This window comes from Akebia trifoliata, chromosome 14, assembly GCF_017979445.1.
Source record: "Akebia trifoliata isolate Shusen 1 chromosome 14, ASM1797944v1, whole genome shotgun sequence".
In the NCBI taxonomy this organism is placed as follows: domain Eukaryota; kingdom Viridiplantae; phylum Streptophyta; class Magnoliopsida; order Ranunculales; family Lardizabalaceae; genus Akebia; species Akebia trifoliata.
In genome coordinates, this window is record NC_141388.1 from 6,428,329 (window position 1) to 6,450,383 (window position 22,055).

Below are 22,055 nucleotides of genomic sequence, written 5' to 3' on the forward strand. Positions count from 1 at the left end.
TATATATATATATATATATATATATATATATGGGTCCCGTTCGGCACAAAACATTTTGACAAACATTTTGGAAAACATTTAGGGACGGTTAGATGAAAACCAAATAGGCGGTCGAGATTCAAAACTTCAGTCGATTGGTTTAAGTAAGGGATTATGCGATTATTTACAGTGCCATCCCTCAAAAATCTGTAAATTAGTGTGTCCTCCTTGTCTCTTTCAAACTGAAGCAAAAAAACAGTCACTCTCGACACAACCGTCCTCTCTCTCTCTCTCACTCGAGCACTCTAGACTCTCTCTCTCTCTCATTCGAGCTCTCGCTCTCCCTTGAAACCCTCTCTCTCGCTCTCGTATTCTCTCTCACACGAAACACGAACTGTTGACCTCGCTGCTGCAACTTCATCGACGAAACACGACCGACGAAAGTGATCTCCTCTCTACTTTCCTCTTCAGAGAAAAAAAAGAAAAAAGAAAAAACCCATTGCAAGAAATCAAATCTGTATTTTCATTTGGGTAAGATTACATTAGAACCACATCAAGAAATCAAAACCCATCGCAAGAAATCAAAACCCATCGCGAGAGAGAAAAGAGTGCTTACCTGCCATTGAGCTTTCCTTAGGGTTCACGGCTGGAAAATCATGAAGAGGTCGAGTTGAAAACCATTCGTGCGAGGTAGTTGCAGCGAGGAAATTCGAATAACAAGAGCGTGAGAGATGGAGTTACAGCGAGGTCAATGGAACCATCGAGAAAGAGAGGGTTTGAGAGAGTGAGAGAGAGTGAAAGAGAGTGAGAGAGAGGGGTTCTGTCGAGAGCGAGAGGGTTTGAGAGAGTGAGAGAGAAGGGCGTCGAGAGAGAGAGAACGAGAGAGTTCTCATTCTGGTTTTTTATTTGTTTTTAAAGAGAGAGGGATGAGGCACTAATTTTAGTAAATTATAAGGATGGCGCTGTAATTATCGTATAATTTATAAGTTATACGTTAAATCGAGTTTGAGCCATCCGATCTCTCTATATCCGACGGTAAAAAAATGTTTGCCAAAATGTATGTCTTACGGTTGGGCGCCGAACGCCTCCCTATATATATATATATATTATATATATATATATATATATATATTTATTGAGGCTCGTATGATCCTATTGAATATATCTGTAGTGACTTGATAAGAACCTAACAATTGAGAAAATCTAAAAATCTACTGAGTCCTTTTAGATAAATTCTAAATGTTAAAGAATTTGGTAGCGATCAATCATCTGAGTGAAGTTTTATGTAATTTTTTTTCTTATTGAGATATTATAGTAACTTTTAGATTAGGAATTGAGATTTCTACCTCCTTTTTATAGGGTAATTTCTACCTCTTTTATTTTTATTTTTATTCTTTTTTATAATAAGGGTGTCCGAACTTAAGTTTGATCAGAGGGATCCAATGAATCAAGGCCGGAGTTAAGGCATATGGGTCTCTCCCTCAAGCACATGCAACGCCCATAGACCACACACCAAGTAAGTGAGGGAGGGAGAAATAAATCTTTTACCACAAAATCCTTACCACAAAATCCTTATTGAAATCTTAATTGAAAAATAAGAAGAATGAAAAAGAGGGAAAAGCAAATGTGTGTGAGAGAGAGCGAGAGAGGAGGATACGGAATGAGATTCAATTGAAATTATTCGTCACACCCACTTAAAACTAGAATTAGTCCTTTCACCCATTTTTTTTTTAAGTGGGGTGACAAGAATAAGCGGGTGGGACAAGCAATAAAGTGGATGTAAATAATGAATCCATTTTAATTTCAAAATGCTGTCATAAAAGATAAAATAAATAATCTAATTTTACATATTTTGTTATTTAATATATATGGTAGAAATTTTTTGTAATTTAAAATATTGACTAAGGTGATTTTGAAGATGACGTAACACAAATATTTATGTAATTTTTGAAAACTAAATTAATGTGATCATAGAGGTTGGGGGACTGTAATTTAAAATATCAATTAAGGAGATTTTGACAATAATAAATTTTTTAAATACTTACTTAATTATAGGGATTTGTCGGATCACCATCATAATAAGGTTTAACGTAAATGTGGGGGAATTTCTTTATTTACAATGGTGTGGAATCACTCTCATTATAATAGTATACAAATATTGGAAAATAATTATTTTGATTGTAAGATCAAACCATGAATACCAATTGGGATGATTAAATTGGAAAAATATTTTCTTTATAATAATATTAAAATTTTCAAATAAATAGCTAAACTCTATAATGTGTTGTGTCATTTAATGTAGGTCAAAGGCATTTCTTTAATTTTAAAAACTAACTAATGTGAAATTGAAATATCCGAACCACTTTGATGATCTGAGTCCAATATACCTGTGTTCTTGTTTCAGCCAATGCTCGGCCTTCAGTTTCAAAATTTTAACCCAAATATTACCTTTAATTTGCATCAGACCCACTGCATCCAATTGCATCGAAGAAACGATTTATCGTGAACAAAAGAAGTAAAACAACACCGATAAACAGAACTTCCAATACCCAGAAATAGTCGGCTCAGAATAATGATTGTTATAAGAGTAAAATTACACAACTGTTGAACTTGTTCTTTCTACCAAGATGATACTATTTTTAACTTGCAAAAAACTTGCGACACGGACATAATCTAGGCTACACTTGCTAAGTTTATGTGACTAATTATCAGATAACCGGCCATAAGACAATTGATGCGTATTGAATTGTAGGGTACATGGTGTAAGAGTAATGGAATTCTCCTTTTCAAGTATTCAAGAAACCTCCCCTTGATTATCTAATCGTATAACCCTTCATCATGCCAGATATCAACTAAAAAATCAACCATCTCCTGCACGATCCACGTCAATCAACAGTATAAGATTGTGATCAAACTATGAGATACATATAAGATAGAAAGGGTCTTTAGGAGGGCTTACAGGTAATGGTATTGGCTGGGGAAAAGGTTCATTAGTTGAGAGCAAATCATCGTAAGTAATGGACCAGCTACAAGAGAGATTTCACAGAGATTTCCATCATATCAGATGATGAAAACCTATTCTTATCCAAAAGTTAATTATAAGAAATACAGAAACCAAAATGCAGAAAAAGTTTCTTTGCACAATAGTGCTACTTTCTAGTTTTTGGAGCATTGGAAGATACTATTTTGGTGGACAAGACCCAAGAAAATACTTTCAATGACCATTTTTAGAACACTTCAAAAACATTGAAATCCTCAATTACCATCAAAAGAAGTGAAGACATTACCATCAAACATGAAGGACTCGGTGCAAATTATGGGCATCTCACAAAGAAACATACCTTATTACTGGATCTGTGGGCACTCTTTCTGACTTTCGAGATTGATCGCCAACCCACTCTCTTCTCCTCTCATGCCAAGCTATGGCAGCTACATGGCAGTCATCCAGATTAATCTCAAGAGCAAGATTTTTTCAGATAATAAAAGATTAGAACAAATAAAACATACATGAAGGCAATAAAATGAGCGGAAATAAAAACATGAGCCATATCAAGGGGAGATAATGATTTTTGATGTATTGACCATATTCTGAAATCATTTATGTTGTTAATGTTTTTTTTATATTACTGAAGTAATTGAGCTCCGTAGTCATGTTACATTCGTGATTTCATATGTATTTCAAGTATTAGGAAGCCCATCCAGAAAAATGATATTGGAGGTAAGTGTGTTATGTTAGGGTTCATAAAGTATATGGAGTATCTAGAAAAAGGCACACCCATTTCTTGTACTGGGTCAAAGTTGTGATAATCAAGGTCATGCTTTGGAAGGACTGACCATTCAAGTCTCTTTTTAAATTTATATAAGGGAAAGGAATTTATGATTCTAAAAGAACAAGTTATTTATTGAATTTAGGTTAAAGACAGTGACCTATCAGGTTCAACAAATAAATACAGATGTTTATCTAATATATCACGTGATCATAATTGTTACGTGGGTTAAAACTTATTCACCCTGAGTGATGATAGCATTCACTCAACTCCAATGAATCCTCCGGCAGTCCACCATCTTAAAACACTCCGATGATGTAGGAATTTTGGTACAGTTTAGGCTTGAGAGAACTCGACAAAATTCCTACTTGTGTATTGGGTCCAAATACATCAATTACCAAATTTGTGGTTAAGTTTTTTCTCTCTGAAATTTGTGCCCACAACAAAAGTCCCCAGGGTATTTATAGGCCTCCTCACGTCCCTTTCATTGTATGAACAGCCCCTTTGTGCATTGTGGTCCCTCCCTCCACAAAAACACGCACACACACAAACATTCAAGGGATATGCCATGTTTTCCCTACTACTCTGGTAGCCCATTGGAAGGTAAAGAGAGGACCCATTTAATGTTTCCCTTTCCACTTGGACAGTACCTTGGCTTGGTTCCCTAGCCTTGACGCCTTGGACACACACCATCCCCATCCTTGTCATCACACAGGCTCGACGTGCCAAATAGAGTGCTTGGCATGATGCCTTGTTGTCTTTTCTTCCACGTGGCCCTAGCCACGTTGCCTTTAACAACAACGTCATCTACAACTTGATCATCAGATTATTTTCAGGTGGAGGACCACCAGAGGATTCACCGGAGCTGAATGAATGCAATCATCATTAGGGGCAAATAACTCACACAATCATATAGAGGGAGAAAGTGTCAACAAGATACCACAATGCTTTACTTATCAAAACATAAAGGTTCATGCTCCATATTCTATGGTACATGACAAGTTCTTTATAACCCAATACGGCATCATAGTCAACACCATCTTCACCATCTAGAGTAATGAGGAGTCGAAGAACCCCATGTAACAATGGGCAGTGAAGACCCTTAGACTATCATGAGGTTTTTTCTTGTAGCTAGTTCAGAAATAGTATTATTATTAGTTATTCTATCATAAAAAACATCCTTCAATACGATTCTAAATGTCCATGGGCATGGCTGAGTTCACAAATCAGAAGCTCAAAAATATCCCCAATTATCAAGCAGAGCAAAGTTTTCAGACCTATGATCCTTCTTGGATTGATTAGTGGGTCCTGACATTAACAGATGTACTCGAGGATTAACCATATTTTGTAGGCCACAGGTATGATTGCATGAAGAACGTATAATTGATCTTGTTGTGGTTAACTTGAGCTTTTAAGAGAAACATACCTTGGTTAACAAAAGAAGAAGTGTTTTCGGTGGGCTTATCTTCTTCATTGGCAGAAGTGGAAGCAACTGAAGGCTGCTTTTCATTGGAAGGAGAAATGCTAACATTGTTTTCCATTATCTCCAGACTGAATAATCATTGCCTTTCTCTATGACTTACTCGTTGTTGACCTACTTTCCTCCTCAGTGGTCCTGTCAAGTTTGTCTCAACAGGCGTGGCAACGTAGAATTTTTCCAGATCTCCGACACAACCACTGCTCTGTGGTTCCGTTGTAAGAGTCAGTTTGACAAATACAATATTAGTTCACTTGTGCAGTAAAAATTATGAAATTTCATTTTAAACTATCCTTGATAACATTGTCAATCTATAAAATTATAAAAACACCCACCCTGCTCGAGCTAGCTAATGAAATATAACTTTGGTATATGAGTTCAAAATAAGATTCAGAACAATCGGACAAGAACAGGATATGCTACACACCATTGTTCACCCTTGTTATTGTTAGCCAGTAACACAATCCTCTCTTTTCTTTCAATCAAAGTCAGAGAACTAATTTTTTTTTTATAGGTAAAGGTTAGTGGTTAGTAAGTGAAATTGGGTTTGAACCTAGGACATGGGAACAACACTCCACAAATTAAGAAGTAAAAAAATTATTAAATAATAGCATTAATGCGCTAAAGGTCCCTACTTGGTATGCCGCAAACATTTACCATGGGTCCTAACATTTTAATTAAATTATCACCGATAGTACGGGCCGACGTCAGGGGTTCTTCTCCACCCCTACTTGATTCACTTGCTTCATGTCATGCCGGTTTCACTAAGGTAAAGAGATGTTTTTGTTGATGTTATTTAAATTTAAAATAGTTCTTCATCAATTTTTTTTATATAAGTAAACAGATGAAAGTGGGTAATTAAATCCAGGTCTGTAGTATTACCACTCATAGATTATACAAAGTTGGCACCTTCAACCTAACATTGCCACCACTGGCACATGCACGTGAGCTGCAAACTATGTGGTAATATAATTGCTCTTTTTTAATTGTAGTGTCCGTCCATTCATAAAGGCATGCCCACAAGGTGTAAACTTCACACCTTTAGGCTTATGACCCATGCATTAAGCCATTGAAGTGCCTCGCACAACACCTCCATCTTATAACATTGCCTCATACCTATAATCCATTCTAAAACCTACTCCAGATCTCTTGTTTTCATCCTTTAATCATTCCTACCATACTCCATTAAACTCATAGGTCAAAACTAAACGATCATAAAGAGAATAAAATCCGCGTATCCTACGATTTAAGGTATCAAAAATATTGTCCAGCATCACAAGAGAGTGCCATTGACACTGCAATGGGAATAAGCAATTTTTGTTCTGAATTCTCTCCAAGTCTTTCTTCTTACCATTTGTGATTTATTATGTCTTCCAAACCTGCAACAAGGCCTAAGGGGGGCTAATCTTCAACACCCATTTCTATTAAAGAAATAAATTTTATTAATACTCCACTCTGCTAGTAACTGACCTAAGATTTTAATTAAAACCAAACCTTTTGAACCATTTCCTCCAGTAAATTATTTTCTCCTCATTTTACACAACAATCATCAATTTAAGGGCCTAAATTTTGAGAATCAGAAACCCATATTCTTGGTTTTTGTTTTATTCTATTTACTTTTTCTTTTTGAGGTCACAAAGTTTTCTTTTTGACAACTATGGCCTTCTTGCTCCTCTGCTGTCAACTTGAGATCCCATATTAACAGAATCTATCAAAACCACATCTACCCAGATAAGAAAGTAATAAAATATCTCATCAAATATGCTAAAAATAAAATAAAAAAACCTCAAAAATTACCATAACCACCAAAACATAAATTACCCACAAAAAAAAAAAAACCCTTTTTTTCTGGGCTAACAATGCGTTTGAACACCAAAAAACTCGTAAAAATCGAAAAAAAATGATAATAATAAGCTAACTATCTCAAATAATAAACACATGTAGAGATCTTTTGTGTGAGATCAAGAACAACAACAACAACAACAAAAAGGGGATTTTGAGGGCATACCTGGTTTCGATTCTCTCATCGGTGCATTTGGGTTGGAGCGCATCGAACGGAATATCTTTGAAATTTCGAGAACTAGAGACGAAAACAGATTAGATCGACAAAGACAAGATAATCGGATCTTTCTATTTTAGCCGAAAACGTTGTTTTTCTTCTTGAATCTGTTTTAGTATCTTTGCTTCTTACTTTGGGTTTTGGGTTTTCGCTTTGAATCTTTGCTTCTAACTTATGTGTTACATAGGGATTTGTGCTGAGCTAAAAGCTGTCTACCTGCCACTTCAAATGACAATAATGACCTCAACCAACTACCTAAAGTTGAATTGAGGAGTGAGATATAGGGGTAGTTTGATCTTTTGATGATAGAAGTACTGTGGGTTTGCCGATTTGTTAACTCGGAATGACCCCTTCAAATGACGAGAATGGCCACGGTATTCATGGAGACGTAAATACTTGATGATTTGGAAATCGGTATAAGGGTAGTTTCGTCATTTTAGAAAGACAAGTGGATAGCCCAAATCTTTATATGAAAATGCTAGCGGTGGTGAACCTTCAAAATAGATTGGGTACTAAAATGGGCCTATTGGTTTAAGCCCGTGATAATGGGCCCATGTTATCTTTGACATTACTTAATGGCCAAGTTCTCTTGCCTTCTGATCCTCCAACTCAAAGACCACCGTAAAGTAAAATATGATTTTTTTTTTCTCACAACACAATAGCTGCTTGACATGTGGCGCAAATGATGTTGGTAATAAGAGAGACAATTTCTCTCCCCTGGCCTAAGTGGTAAAATAGAAAATTTCCTGATCTGATCATGACATTCAAAATCATGATCCGATGACATGGGGTTGTAGAGGACGAAATTCTAAGAATTTAAAAAAAAATGTTATTTTTTACCGTTAAATTTTTATTTTAAATTTGGGTGTTTGGTAGTTGTTTATTTTCAACATTTTAAATCAAGTTGGAAAAATTCTTTTTTTTTTTTAATGAAATCTAGAAGTATGTAGTGTTAGATTGTCAAATTTGTAATTCATGTGGGCCCAAAGACCATTTTTAAGATTTGTAATCTCAATAACTAAAACTTGGCACATAGGAAGTGCGGGCAAGTGAGAGAATTTTTCTCTCTATGCTTACATCATGTACACCACATGTCAAGCGGCTATTGTGTTGTAAGCAAAAAATCACTCTTAAAAGAACAAAGTCATGTTGGTAAACGAGTGAAAAAGCATTTATGATTCCTGCACACTTCCACGTTAGGAAAGTGAGATATGAAGTACAATCTTAAACTCACTACAACATTAATCTAGATAATATATATTTATCTCATGAGTGTTGTTTGGTACATGACCCAATTTCGTGAGTCCGACTTTGAAGCGGTTAGGCCGCTTAAAAATTTCGGTAGAAACCTCTTTAAAACATGGCACGTGGCTTTTTTTAATTTATTTTACACCTTTACATTGTTGTCAATATTTGAGATACCTCCTTCAAGTTGATCGTAGAGAAATAGCCAATAAGTTCATTATACAGTAAAATAGTAAAATTTGTGAATGAAGTTGAACATTTTACGGTCACGATAATGTAATATACTGTCATGAAATGATAGGTAACTGATTCTTGACCCACCGTAATAGCCTACACATTCAATAGATGAGTATTTAATTGGAACATTCTACACATGTGATACTCGATGATTGCTTCTTCCATATATTTTGTGTCGTGATAATCAAACTACCCCACATGCAAACTCAATTGACTACTTGACATGACAAATTCCGAAATCGTAAATCTATATTCCTCGGGATACATAATTCTCTTGAGATACATTTTTTATGGGGGAAGTACAGCTGTATATCCCAAAGGGCATAGATCTACACTTCCCAAACTTGTCATGTTAGGGTAGTTGATTGAATTTGTCACGTGGGATAGTCAGATTATCACGATTCATATATTTTAGGGTAGCAATGGTCGTATATCCACCCTTGAGCAAGAGTAGTTCCTCTGTAGTACTTTTTTCTTGAAGTCTCTTGTAGTACTCGTAGATGGCAACAAGTGCAATTTTTGTATAAAAAAATAAAAATAAAAACACCTCAATCATGTAAGAATCATGAATTAGATCAAATTTAAATAATAATAATAATAATAATAATAATATTAAAATTTTGATTAAAGGTTTTGGAAATGAATATTTTCAATGATAGGATCTAGATGTTTTTGCAATGTGGCACTCTCTCAACCATCAAAATATACTATAGGGAACAACAAGAAAAAGTACTACAGGGGATGTGGGCCTATATTTTTCTAAAATTATCAAAACACATCCCTAAAAGTTAGGGATTCTTAGACCTTTGGGTGGTTCATTATTGAGTTAATTGTCAACAAATTAGAAATTTTCTTAGTGTGGGATGTCAAGCCCTTTAGATAATTCTAACAAAAACTCACAAGTGGATTTCCAATCAAGAAATCAAATAAGCAATTCCAGTTTAGTTAAAGAGCAATACTTGCTCTTATATAAAAGAAAGGCGAACGGATCGGCTACAACTGCTTATTGCTTCTTTTCTGATTCTAGTTTTTTGGGAGGAAAAATGAGAATCCGCTTTGCGGGGTATGAACAAAATAGTTGAAACATTGACCTTTGAAGGATCGAACCTCACCAAGTCAATAATTAAGTATGAAAAATAAAACATTTAAAAATCTCTCTTCATATCTTCACAAGGATATTTATAAGTATATATTTTCAGATTAGTATAAAGTTAGTATCTCTATTCTAATTTTACAAATCTTATTATATCCTTAACATGTTATTTTTATGAGTAAATGTCAAAAAATAAAAGTAAGACCATCGAATATTAAATAAAGAATAATAATCAATTATTTAAGCTGTCACTTCTTTCTTTTTTAATCTTAGAAAGCTCCATTGTTGTTCACTCATGTCAAAGTTCATAAAAGTTAAGCAGTTGATGTTATTTCAGAGTCCATGTTTGAGACTTTGGATCTATCCCATATTTATTGGCTAGTGTCGGTGGAGTAGCTTTTACTATATATGCATCTTTGAAAAGGAAATGAGTCCCCTTGCCTTACTAAGTTAGTAAGGATTTCACCCTTACTATGGTCCTTGGGCTCACCTTGTGACATTTAAAAACATGTTTCGATTTTTTAAATTTAAAATTTTGAATTTTATGAATTTAAAAAAAAAATAAAGAAATTATTATTAAATTTCATTTTTAAGTTTAGGAGTTATGTGAAAGTTCAGTAGCCATCTATTGTCAAGGCCTTGGATCTAGTTCAAAAGAAATTAATTTTTGAATTTTTTTATCTAAATTTTTTTGATGAAACTTAGAGGACTGGTGTTGGATTTTCAATGTAGTAATCCATTTGAGCAAATCAAACCTTAGTAAGGTTCACAATTTTACCATGTTAATAAGAAAAAGGTCTTTACAAAGGAAATTAGATGTCCATTTGAATAATTTTTATTCCTCTCTCTCTCTGAACAGTGTATCTTGTTTCATTTAAAATGTGGTTCTTCAATCCATTTCAAAGCTTTGGCACGTCAAAGGACTATACATAGGATTTAAAATTAAGCTTTTAAAATATATGGGAAAACAATAGCCTCAAAATGTATATTGTGGTTAAATGTTTTATCTCTTATAAAAGGGAGGTTAGCCTGTAAGGATCATAATGTAGTTAGTTACTTATCAGCTGAAAGCTATGTTTCAAATTGTAGATTGTTTTCAAACATATAAATCGAAATGCTTTCTTCTTTAATCACTTATCAAAATTTTCTTTCCAAAGTGCTTTATAACACAAAAAATGTGAGAAGTAAATCGAGTCCAGTTAACAAATGATCCAAAATCCATTATTTTAAAACTCGGTAAAGAAAATTTACTCTCATTTCAATTCAAATCTTAAAAACAAGTGCCCCTACTATAAATCCGCCCCTGAAAGTACCCCAAAATTATCTTAAAATAATGTTAGAGAGACCTGAAGTGATTGTTAATTTAAATACTCATTCATGCTCAATATTTTATTCATTACTGATTATATTATTATTATTATTTTAATTATTAGAATGGGTTATCAACACCTACCATATATGAGAATTCCATGCCTTAGATAATGTGGTTGCCCATATTAAAGAGAGGGGGATCCACTACTCTTGAAAGTAGACTATCAAACTAGATCACTTGCCACAGTTTAATCAAAGCCATCCATTAGTGAGACACATGGCACTTAAAGAGAATAAATGGTGATTTAGACATTCCAGGCGATGTTTAGATGAATATTTAAGATATTCATGTTTTAAATCCGAAAACATTGCCCTTGACCTTAGATTTCTCTCATTGACTAACTCAACATGACCTAAATGCCCTCAACTTCAACCTCTAGCCAAAATTTCTTTATTTTTCTCGCAAAATTATTTGTTCCCTTCAAGCACTTCAACGTCAAGTTTTCTTATAATCTATTTAACCTCATTTTAATCCATTGTTTTAAACATCACTTGGAATTTTAAAGTTGAAGATGAGGGCATTGTGGTCATTTTAATTAATCTATCATAAAAGACCATTGTCAAGGTCACATGACACCAGTTTTAAAATGTCGGAGGTGTCTCAAATATCCACCAAAATGTGGAGGGGTAAATATAATACAGAGATTAGACAAAACCCCTTCCCTATAAATGGGCTTTTTTATAGTATCCAATGGTACGTAAAATTGTCGGCCAAGTCGTCCCATGCATTATTTAATCTACTAAACGTCACTAAGGGCTGCTTTTTGTTTTTTTTGTTTTTTTTTTAACTTCACCCCTAAAAAAAAGTCCTAAAGTCCAATTGATGAATGCTGAAAGTCAATGACAGGTTTTGGATTGCAAAGAAGAAAATAAATTTCCCCTTTGATATTTCTATTGGGTGTCAAAAATATGATTTATATTAATTAACATTATTTTGAAAGTTAAAATCTTCCAAATCAATATTATTTAGATTAATGGTACATGATTTATAATAATGATATATTTTTGATAAATAAACTACCGTAGAATCAATAATGTCGAGGTCCTATTCTATTTTTGGAATATAAGATTGTGTTATCTTCTTCTTCTTTTTTTTTTTTTTTCAAAAATCGTGATAGTCTAATAATCCCACTTGGCAAACTCAATCGACTACCCTGACAAGACAAGTTCGAGAATTATAGGTTTGCGCTCCTCAAGATACATGATTGCATTTTCTCATAAAAAACGTATGTCGAGGGAATCGTGTATCCTGAGGAGTGCAAATCTATAATTCTCGAATTTTTATAAAAAAAATTAAAGAGGAGAGAGAAAATTTGAATTATATTAAATTTAATAATTCGAATTAAATATTTGAATTTAATTCGAATTATTAAATTCAAATAATAAATTCAATAAAATTCAAATTTAAAAAATAAATAAATAAAGAGGGGAGAGAAAATTCGAATTATATTGAATTTAATAATTCGAATTACATATTTGAATTTAATAACGTGGAGGAGAGATAAAATATGAAAGAGAAAATTTCGGCCTTTTAAGGGCCAAACTTGGTTCCCACATCGAATTTATGAAAATTTAGATTTTTTTTTTTAATAAATATTTATTTATTTTAGTTTTTTTTTAATAATTTCCCCTAAATTATATTCTATCATTGGACTTTAAAGTTTTAGGCCGTTTGATTATTAGGTTTTGGACTTGGTCATGTGGTTTGATCCATTAGACACGTGGCTATGCTTTATTTTGTCTTGATGTCAATTCATGATTAGATCTTGATGAGGTCATGATGTTGAGGACAAAATGATGATAAGAAGCACTATATGTTTGATAGGAAAGGAAGCAGGGAAAAATTGTGGATTTTCCGTAACCACCGGATTGGAAATGGTCCAAAGAGAGAACAAATCGCAATTTGGTATAAAAACCATAATTGAAACTATTAATCAACGGATCTTCCCATCTCTTTACTTATTTGACTCTCTCTCTCTCTCTCCCTCTCTCACATATCTCTTCGATTGGTCAGGTAAGTAAATTGTATGGGATGGTAGTTTATAATTTTAATATCATTTCTAGTAATTTAAATACAAATTATAATACTTGTAAGCGTTATTTTGCGAATTTGTGAGGTTAAATGATCTTAATTCTTAACAATCTACATTGTGACCATTAGGTCCACTAAGAGAATTAGATGTGGTGATATCGATTGCTTGATTCGAGTTCCTGAAAAATGCTGAATCAAAACCATGGTTTTAAAACTCGTTTTGACGTCTTGTCTCGTCCGTGAATGAGGCCGAGTCGTCGTGAACAAGTTTGAGATGTCTCATTTAACAACGAGAAAACATGAACATGGGTTTTAAATCTCTTCTGATACATTGACTTGTCCGTCCATTCGTTTTGTTGTTGGGTGATATCGAGACAACTTGGGCGATACATCTCAATCTCGGAGGAGTTTTGAAATCATGGTCAAAACTCATTAAAATGCTCAAACCTAATAGTTAGGGTGATGGAACGTCACTTGTCACATTTTTTTTTCTTTCATTCAAATGCATTTTTAGAATTCAAATTGATGTTTAGTGAATATGTCAACTTATTTTAGAAATAGAAAGCGAAAAAAGACAAAATCGAAAACGACTGAGACTCATTTCTAGCATTAAATGATTTGAAAAACTTAAAAGTTACATATTTTTGTATAAGAATTCCCTTGATTTTTCAATTAATGATTACAATATCTCATAGTGTGTGTGTGTGTGTACATATTTTAAGATATGAAGTTTATAATAAAAAAATGTAATTAATTTTCTGAAAAAAATACTTCTTCATTGCTTTACTTTTTTTTTTTTTTCAAAGATGGAAGAAAAGCAAGAGTTACTCGAGATTTCGGAGCCAAAACCAAGTCTAGAAGATATTAAGAAGCCATCGCCATTGGTTATCGAATCCTCCCCAAAGGCACAAGGAAAACTGCAAAAACAATCAAGCGTAAAGTTGAATTGCCTGTGCTCCCCAACCACCCACGTCGGATCTTTTAGGTGTCGCTTCCATAGATCTTCTTCCGGACTTACTCGCAATGGTAGTTCTGTTGGCATTAACCTCTCCGAGTTATCCGTTAAGTCAACTGCAATCACTGATACCCTTCATTCTTCATCGAGCCCCTGTGCGCACACATAAAATGTTTCGTCAATCCAATTTCTTACTTAATCTTTTATTTTAACAAGTAAAATTGTTGTCCCTTAAAGAGTCGAAATTTTTTATTTCCTTCATGTTATTAAATTCAAATATTTAATTTGAATTATTCAATTCAATATAATTCGAATTTTTTTTTCCTCATTAATTTTTTTAGGGGAAATTATTTAAAAAAATCAAAATAAAAAATATTTATTAAAAAAACCTAAATTTTTAGAAATTCGATGTGGGAACCAAGTTCGGCCGTTAAAGGGCAAACATTTTCTCTTTCCTATAATTAATTATTTATATTAAAAAAATCATTTAAAAATTTATTAAAATTAGGAGAGAGAAAATTGTTGGCCCTTAAAGGGTCGAAATTTTCTCTTTCATATTTTCTCTCTCCTTCACGTTATTAAATTCAAATATTTAATTTGAATTATTAAATTCAATATAATTCAAATTTTCTCTCTCTTCTATAATTTTTTTTTTAATTCGAGAAAATTCTCTCTCCTCCACGTTATTAAATTCAAATATTTAATTTGAATTATTAAATTCAATATAATTCAAATTAAAAAAAAAAATAAAAAGGAGAGAGAAAATTAGAATTATATTGAATTTAATAATTCAAATTAAATATTTGAATTTAATAACGTGGAGGAGAGAGAAAATATGAAAGAGAAAATAATTCGAATATTCTCTATCATCTTTAATTTTTTTTTAATTCGAGATAATTCTCTCTCCTCCACGTTATTAAATTCAAATATTTAATTTGAATTATTAAATTCAATATAATTCAAATTAAAAAAAAAAAAAAAAAGGAGAGAGAAAATTAGAATTATATTGAATTCAATAATTCGAATTAAATATTTGAATTTAATAACGTGGAGGAGAGAAAAATATGAAAGAGAAAATAATTCGAATATTCTCTATCATCTTTAATTTTTTTTTAATTCGAGATAATTCTCTCTCCTCCACGTTATTAAATTCAAATATTTAATTTGAATTATTAAATTTAAATATTTAATTTTAATTATTAAATTCAAATAATAAATTTAATATATTTCGAATTTAATTTAAATAATAAATTCAATATAATTTTTTTTAAATTCAAATTATATTGAATTTAATAATTCGAATTTAACAACGTGGAGGAGAGAGAAAATATGAAAGAGAAAATAATTTTAATTTTCTCTTTCCTCTTTAATTTTTTTTTTAATTTGGGAAAATTCTCTCTCCTCCACATTATCAAATTCAAATAATAAATTCAATATAATTCGAATTTAAAAAAAAAAAAGAGGAGAGAGAAAATTCGAATTATATTGAATTTAATAATTTGAATTAAATATTTAAATTTAATAACGTGGAGGAGAGAGAAAATAATTCGAATTTTCTCTCTCCTCTTTTATTTATTTATTTTTAAATTCAAGAAAATCGTCTCTCCTTCATGTTATTAAATTCAAATAATAAATTCAATATAATTTGAATTTTTTAAAAAAATTTAAAAGGAAAGAGAAAATTTGAATTATATTGAATTCAATAATTCGAATTAAATATTTGAATTTAATAACGTGGAGGACAGAGAAAATATGAAAGAGAAAATGTTCAGCCCTTTAAGGGCCGAACTTGATTCCTACATAGAATTTGTGAAAATTTAGGTTTTTTTAATAAATATTTATTTATTTTGATTTTTTTAAATAATTTCTCTTAAATTATATTTCATCATTGGACTTTAAAGTTTTAGGCCGTTTGATTATCAGGTCTTGGACTTGGTCATGTGGTTTGATCCATTAGACACGTGGTTATGCTTTATTTTATCTTGATGCCAATTCATGATTAGATCTTGATGATGTGATGATGTTAAGGGACAAAATGATGATAAGAAGCACTATATGTTTGATAGGAAATGAAGCAGGGGAAAATTGTGGATTTTCCGTAACCACTGGATTGGAAATGGTCCAAAGAGAGAACAAATCGCAATTTGGTTTAAAAATCAGAATTGAACCTATTAATTTTCGGTTTAAAAATCAGAATTGAACTTATTAATTAATGGATCTTCCCATTTCTTTACTTATTTGACTCTCTCTCTCTCTCTCTCTCTCTCTCTCTCTCACATATCTCCTCGATTGATTAGGTAAGTAAATTGTATGGGATGATAGTTCATAATTTTAATATCATTTCTAGTAATTTAAATACAAATTATAATACTTGTAATCGTTATCTTGCAAATTTGTGGGTTAAATGATCTTAATTCTTAACAATTTACATTGTGACCATTAGGTCCACCAAGAGAATCATATGGGATGATATCGATGACTGGATTCGAGTTCCTGAAAAATGCCGAATCAAAACCATGGTTTTAAAACTTGTTTTGACGTCTTGTCTTGTCCGTAAATGAGACGTAGTCAACTTGAACAAGTTTGAGATTTCTCGTTCAACAATGAAAAAACATGAACGTGGGTTTTAAATCTCATCTGATACATTGACTTGTCTGTTCGTTTGTTTTGTTGTTGGACGATATCGAGACGACTCGGGCGATACATCTCAATCTTGGAGGAGTTTTGAAATCATGGTCAAAACTCATTAAAATGCTCAAACCTAACAGTTAGGGTGATGGAACGTCACTTGTCACATTTTTTTCTTCACTCAAATGCATTTTGAGAATTCAAATTGATGTTTAGTGAATGTGTCGACTTATTTTAGAATTAGAAAGCAAAAAAAGACATAATTGAAAACGGCTGAGACCCATTTCTAGCATTTGTGGGGATCTGAAAGAACTTAAAAGTTATATATTTTTGTATAAGAATTCCCTTGATTTTTTTAATTAATGATTACAATATCCCATAGTGTGTGTGTATGTGTGTATACATATTTTTAGATATGAAGTTCATAACAAAAAAATGTAATTAATTTTCTGAAAAAAATATTTCTTCATTGCTTTACTTTTTTTCTTTTTTCAAAGATGGAAGAAACGCAAGAATTACTCAAGATTTCGGGGTCAAAACAAAGTCTAAAAGAGATTAAGAAGCCATCGCCATTAGTTATTGAATCCTCCCCAAAGGTGCAATGAAGACTGCAAAAACAATCAAGCGTAAAGTTGAATTGCTTGTGCTCCCCAACCACCCATGTCGGATCTTTTAGATGTCGCTTCCACAGATCTTCTTTCGGACTCACTCGCAATGGTAGCTCTGTTGGCACTAGCCTCTCCGAGTTATCTGTTAAGTCGACTGCAATCATTGATTCCCTTCATTTTCCCTCGACCCCCTAGGCGCACACATATAATGTTTCGTCAATCTAATTTCTTGCTTAATCTTTTATTTTAACAAGCAAAATTGTTGGCCCTTAAAGGGTCGAAATTTTCTCTTTGATATTTTCTTTCTCCTCCACGTTATTAAATTTAAATATTTAATTCAAATTATCTTTAATTTTTTTAAAGAAAAATTATTTAAAAAATCAAAATAAATAAAATATTTATTAAAAAAACCTAAATTTTTAGAAATTCGATATGGAAACCAAGTTCGACCGTTAAAAGGCTGAACATTTTCTCTTTTCAATAATTGATTATTTATATTTAAAAAAATTATTTAAAATTTTTATTAAAATTAAGAGCCGAAATTTGCTCTCTCCTCCACGTTATTAAATTCAAATATTTAATTTGAATTATTAAATTCAAATAATAAATTTAATATAATTCAAATTTTTAAAAAAATAAAGAGGAGATAGAAAATTTGAATTATATTGAATTTAATAATTTGGATTAAATATTTGAATTTAATAACATGAAGGAGAGAGAAAATATGAAAGAGAAAATAATTTGAATTTTCTTTCTCCTCTTAAATTTTTTTTTAATTCAAGAAAATTCTCTTTCCTCCACGTTATTAAATTCGAATTATTAATTCAATATATTTGAATTTTAAAAAAATTAAAGAGGAGAGAGAAAATATGAAGGGCCGAAATTTTCTTTCTCCTAATTTTAATTATTTTAAATAATTTTTTAAATGATTTTTTTAATATAACTAATCGATTATAGGAAAGAGAAAATGTTCGGCCCTTTAAGGGCCGAACTTGGTTCCCACATCGAATTTCTGAAAATTTAGGTTTTTTTTAATAAATATTTATTTATTTTGATTTCTTTTCTTAATTTTCCCTTTAATCTACTAAACGTTACTGATGGCTGATTTTTGTTTTTGGAAACTTTACCTTTAAAAAAAGCCCTAAAGCTCAATTGAAGAATGATGATAAATCAATCACTGGTTTTGGATCGCAAAGAAAATAAATAAATTTCCTATTTGTTATTTCTATTGGGTGTCAAAAATACGATTTAAATTAATTAACATTATTTTGAAAATTATAATCTTCCAAGTCAACATTATTTAGATTAATGGTACATGATTTATAATAATAATATATTGTGATAAATAAACTACGATAGAATATCAATAATGTCGAGGTCCTATTCTATTTTTGGAATATAAGATTGTGTTATCTTTTTTTTTATTTACAAAAATCGTGATAATCTAACTATCCCACATGGCAAACTCAATTGACTATCCTGACATGACAAGTTCAGGAATCGTAGGTTTGCGTTCCTTAAAATACGCAACTGCACTTTCCCATAAAAAGTGTATGTCGAGGGAATCGTGTATTCTGAGGAGCGCAAATCTACGATTCTCGAGCTTGTCACATCAAGTAGCCCATAGAGTTAGCCACGTGGGGTAGTTAGATTATCACAACTCTTTTTTCAAAGCAAGTGAAGTTAGTGGTTTGTAATTAGATGGTCGACCAAAAGTAGACTCGGTCAAGATCAATGGAGTTATGAGTGACAAACGTTGTAGGAAGTGATTTATTTGGATCAAAATCCTAAATTGAAGCTATCTTGGAATAATATAGTTTGTAACCTATATGTGTTTTTGTAAGAGGTGGATAAGGGTTAAAATGCTGAAGTGACCTCAGTCTAAATCTCATATCACACTTCTTGATGTGAAAGTGTATGAAAATCATAAATGCTTTTCATCGAGATATGAATGAAAAAGTATTTAATGGCTCCTATCCACTTTCACGTCAAGAAGTGCGAAATGAGGTTCCAACTTGAGGCCACTCTAGTACGAGATGCCAAATTAGGAGGAGAGATTTTAGTGATCAAAGATCTTTTTTTTTTCTCGCAACACCTCCCATATGTTGACATGTGGAGATAGAGAAAGAGAGAGAGAATGGAAAAAAAATGATATATTTTCCTCTCTCCTGTCCACATTGGAAAAAAAGAAAATTTTCTGATCACATCATCTTGCAGTATCTAAAAAACATGATTTGATACCACAAGGTCGTAAAGGAGGAAATTCAAAAAGAAAATTTTATTTTTCACTATTGAATTTTAATTTTAACTTTCATAGTTTAATAGCTATCAATTTTCAACACTCGAATCACACTAGAAAAAAAAAATATTTTCTTTGAATATGAGTTTTTCCATGAAATCTTAAAGGTTTGTGGTTTTAGATTGCCAATGTGGTAATCCATGTGGGACCAACTATCTTTAGTAAGGTTTGAAATCTTAAAAATAAAATTTGTGGGTGGAGAAAGTGTGGGCAAGAGAGAGAAAATTTTCTCTTTTTTCCGTTAATGTCTCTCCGCCACATGTTGATGTATGGGAGGTGTTGTGAAAAAAAAAAAATCTCCTAATGATTAGATTAAGTAACTCCGATTTTCTTTTAAGCCATGTCAATAATTGTTGTGTCTTTTTTGCATAAAGAAGCAAAGAAGTTCTAGAAGGAGGACGAGAAAACATATTTGGAGAGAATACCATGGTTCAATGTTATATGTTCTAATAGTAATTTATAATTAAAGACAATGAGATCAAATAATCATAATACCATCCATTAGTTGTCATTTATGTCAAGAGTTAGGACGCTATAGAAGCACAATGTGTTCGTAACATTGAGCTGTGCCATGAGGGATGCCAGATTGGGACATTGGAGTGATGTTGAGATATGCCAATTGGGGCACTAGAGAGGCAACATATAAGGCAAGTTTTTTTTTTCTTTCTTTATTGGAGGGACTAAAATATGTATCGTCCTATGTTTAAGTTGTCGAGATTGTTGATCCATTAGAATCTATCCAAACTGTACGGTAAAAACTAAAAGAGTCGTGATTTTCTGACTTGAAAATTTTCACTCAATCTATACTCAGTTGATATGGCAAGGATACAAAATTATAGATCTCTTTCTTCGAGACACACAAGGACAAAGATCAACTATTGTGTGCCCTTGTCACATCAAACGAGCACAGACCGAGTGAAAATTTTCAAGTCAGAATATCATTAGCGAAAATAGAAGGTATATAGCTTAAAAATATGATTTAACAAAGTGAAATTACAATAACTATTTTAGGAAAAAAAATACTTTATATATATATTTTTAAAAATAGCTTACATAGAAGAAGGTCAAAGTGGGAACAAGAAGTAAAATTTGAGATAAAGAGCTCTTGGTCACACTTATTTATACAAGCAATCAATTCTCCACTCTTTATTCCATCCAAACAAATTAAAGTGGAGAAAATTGTTTCATTTAAAATGGTTAGTCCATCAATTCTTTTTTTTCAACTAATTGAGGGTCATAATCATAAATACAAAACAAAATAATATTTCCATGTTCCCCAAAAGATTCCATCTCTCTTAATCAATCAAACAAATAAAAAACTAAAACCAATATTCAAATTCTATTTCCATTCCTTCTCTCACATTTTTTTGGCTAAGTAATTCAATTAAAATTCAAACCTGATGACATTACTACACATTGAAGGCAAAAATTAATCTACCGAAATCTGACCCACATACCTACACTTAATGACAAGATCTAGTTTTTCCGACATGACCAAATCAGAATCTGTCACACTTATAAGAGAGAAAGAAATGGTAAAAAGAGTCATGTTGCTTTTAATGATTCGACAGTGATGCACGTTGCTTTCAATATGGGCTACTTCTGCATAATGTCCAACTTACTGCAGAGTCACACAGATACACATACAACACCATTAAAGAGAAACCCATCTACCATGCAACCCCCTTGTTTCTCTGATGTAAGGGTTTGTTTGTTATGACTTTTTTTGACAGGGTTTTTTGGTTTTGAACCAAAAAAGTCGGAGAAACATGTTTGTGTAGTGACGACTTCTGCTTCACTAGGTTTTTGCGGGAAGTTCAAAATTGTGTTTTTGAGAAATCTTGCTTGCGTTGCTTTCGCGCATGAACCGTTATAAGAAACCAACATCGAAAAAATATAAAGGATTGAAATGACCATTTCACCCCTCATTCTTCTTAATTGATCGATTAAACAACAAAATCAATTCAACCTCTCTCAACTACTTCTTCTACAATTTCTTTGTTAGTTTCTGTGACAAACAAAATTCTCCTAGACACAATTTCCTAGATTCTGAACTTCTGCTTCTCATAAACACAAGGTTCTAAAGTAGAAGTAGGAATCGTTAACAAACATACCCTAGTTATAACTTTTTCTAAAACCGCATATTTTATTTCTTTCTTTCTATGTCTTTTTTTTACCATTTTTTTTTTTTTTTTTTTGTCTTGTCTCGGTATATAACACCAATCAACCTCCTTATCACCTCCCCTATCCATGGTGGGTCCACCAATCTCCCTATTAATATCAAATGTACTGCCATACACGTACA

General features: G+C 32.0%; 1 protein-coding gene across 4 annotated transcripts; it reads right to left on the reverse strand.

Annotated features, from left to right (window-relative positions):
* Positions 1-2,495: 2,495 nt before the first annotated feature.
* LOC147385853 (uncharacterized) lies at positions 2,496-7,547 on the reverse strand. 4 transcript variants are annotated; one of them, XM_086423884.1, is made up of 6 exons: positions 7,232-7,547; positions 5,173-5,423; positions 4,397-4,611; positions 3,321-3,408; positions 2,939-3,005; positions 2,496-2,850 (listed from the first exon to the last, which is right to left on the reverse strand). In XM_086423884.1, the coding sequence occupies exons 3-6, from the start codon at positions 4,551-4,553 to the stop codon at positions 2,797-2,799; spliced, it is 366 nt and encodes a 121-aa protein (XP_086280010.1). In that variant the 5' UTR covers positions 4,554-4,611; positions 5,173-5,423; positions 7,232-7,547; the 3' UTR covers positions 2,496-2,796. The 4 variants fall into 4 exon arrangements, with proteins under 4 accessions (XP_086280010.1, XP_086280009.1, XP_086280011.1 ...); XM_086423883.1 differs by having other exon boundaries at positions 5,173-5,428; positions 7,232-7,546; XM_086423885.1 differs by lacking the exon at positions 4,397-4,611 and having other exon boundaries at positions 5,173-5,428; positions 7,232-7,471.
* Positions 7,548-22,055: the final 14,508 nt, after the last annotated feature.

What these genes read in the sequence shown, in the direction of transcription:
- LOC147385853 (XM_086423884.1), bottom strand. Translation starts at nt 4,553, where the DNA reads ATGACGTTGTTGTTAAAGGCAACGTGGCTAGGGCCACGTGGAAGAAAA. An exon ending in CCCACAGATCCAGTAATAAG is followed by an intron (nt 3,006 to 3,320) that starts GTATGTTTCTTT and finishes TCTCTCTTGTAG; the next exon opens with CTGGTCCATTACTTACGATG. An exon ending in CCCAGCCAATACCATTACCT is followed by an intron (nt 2,851 to 2,938) that starts GTAAGCCCTCCT and finishes TGGATCGTGCAG; the next exon opens with GAGATGGTTGATTTTTTAGT.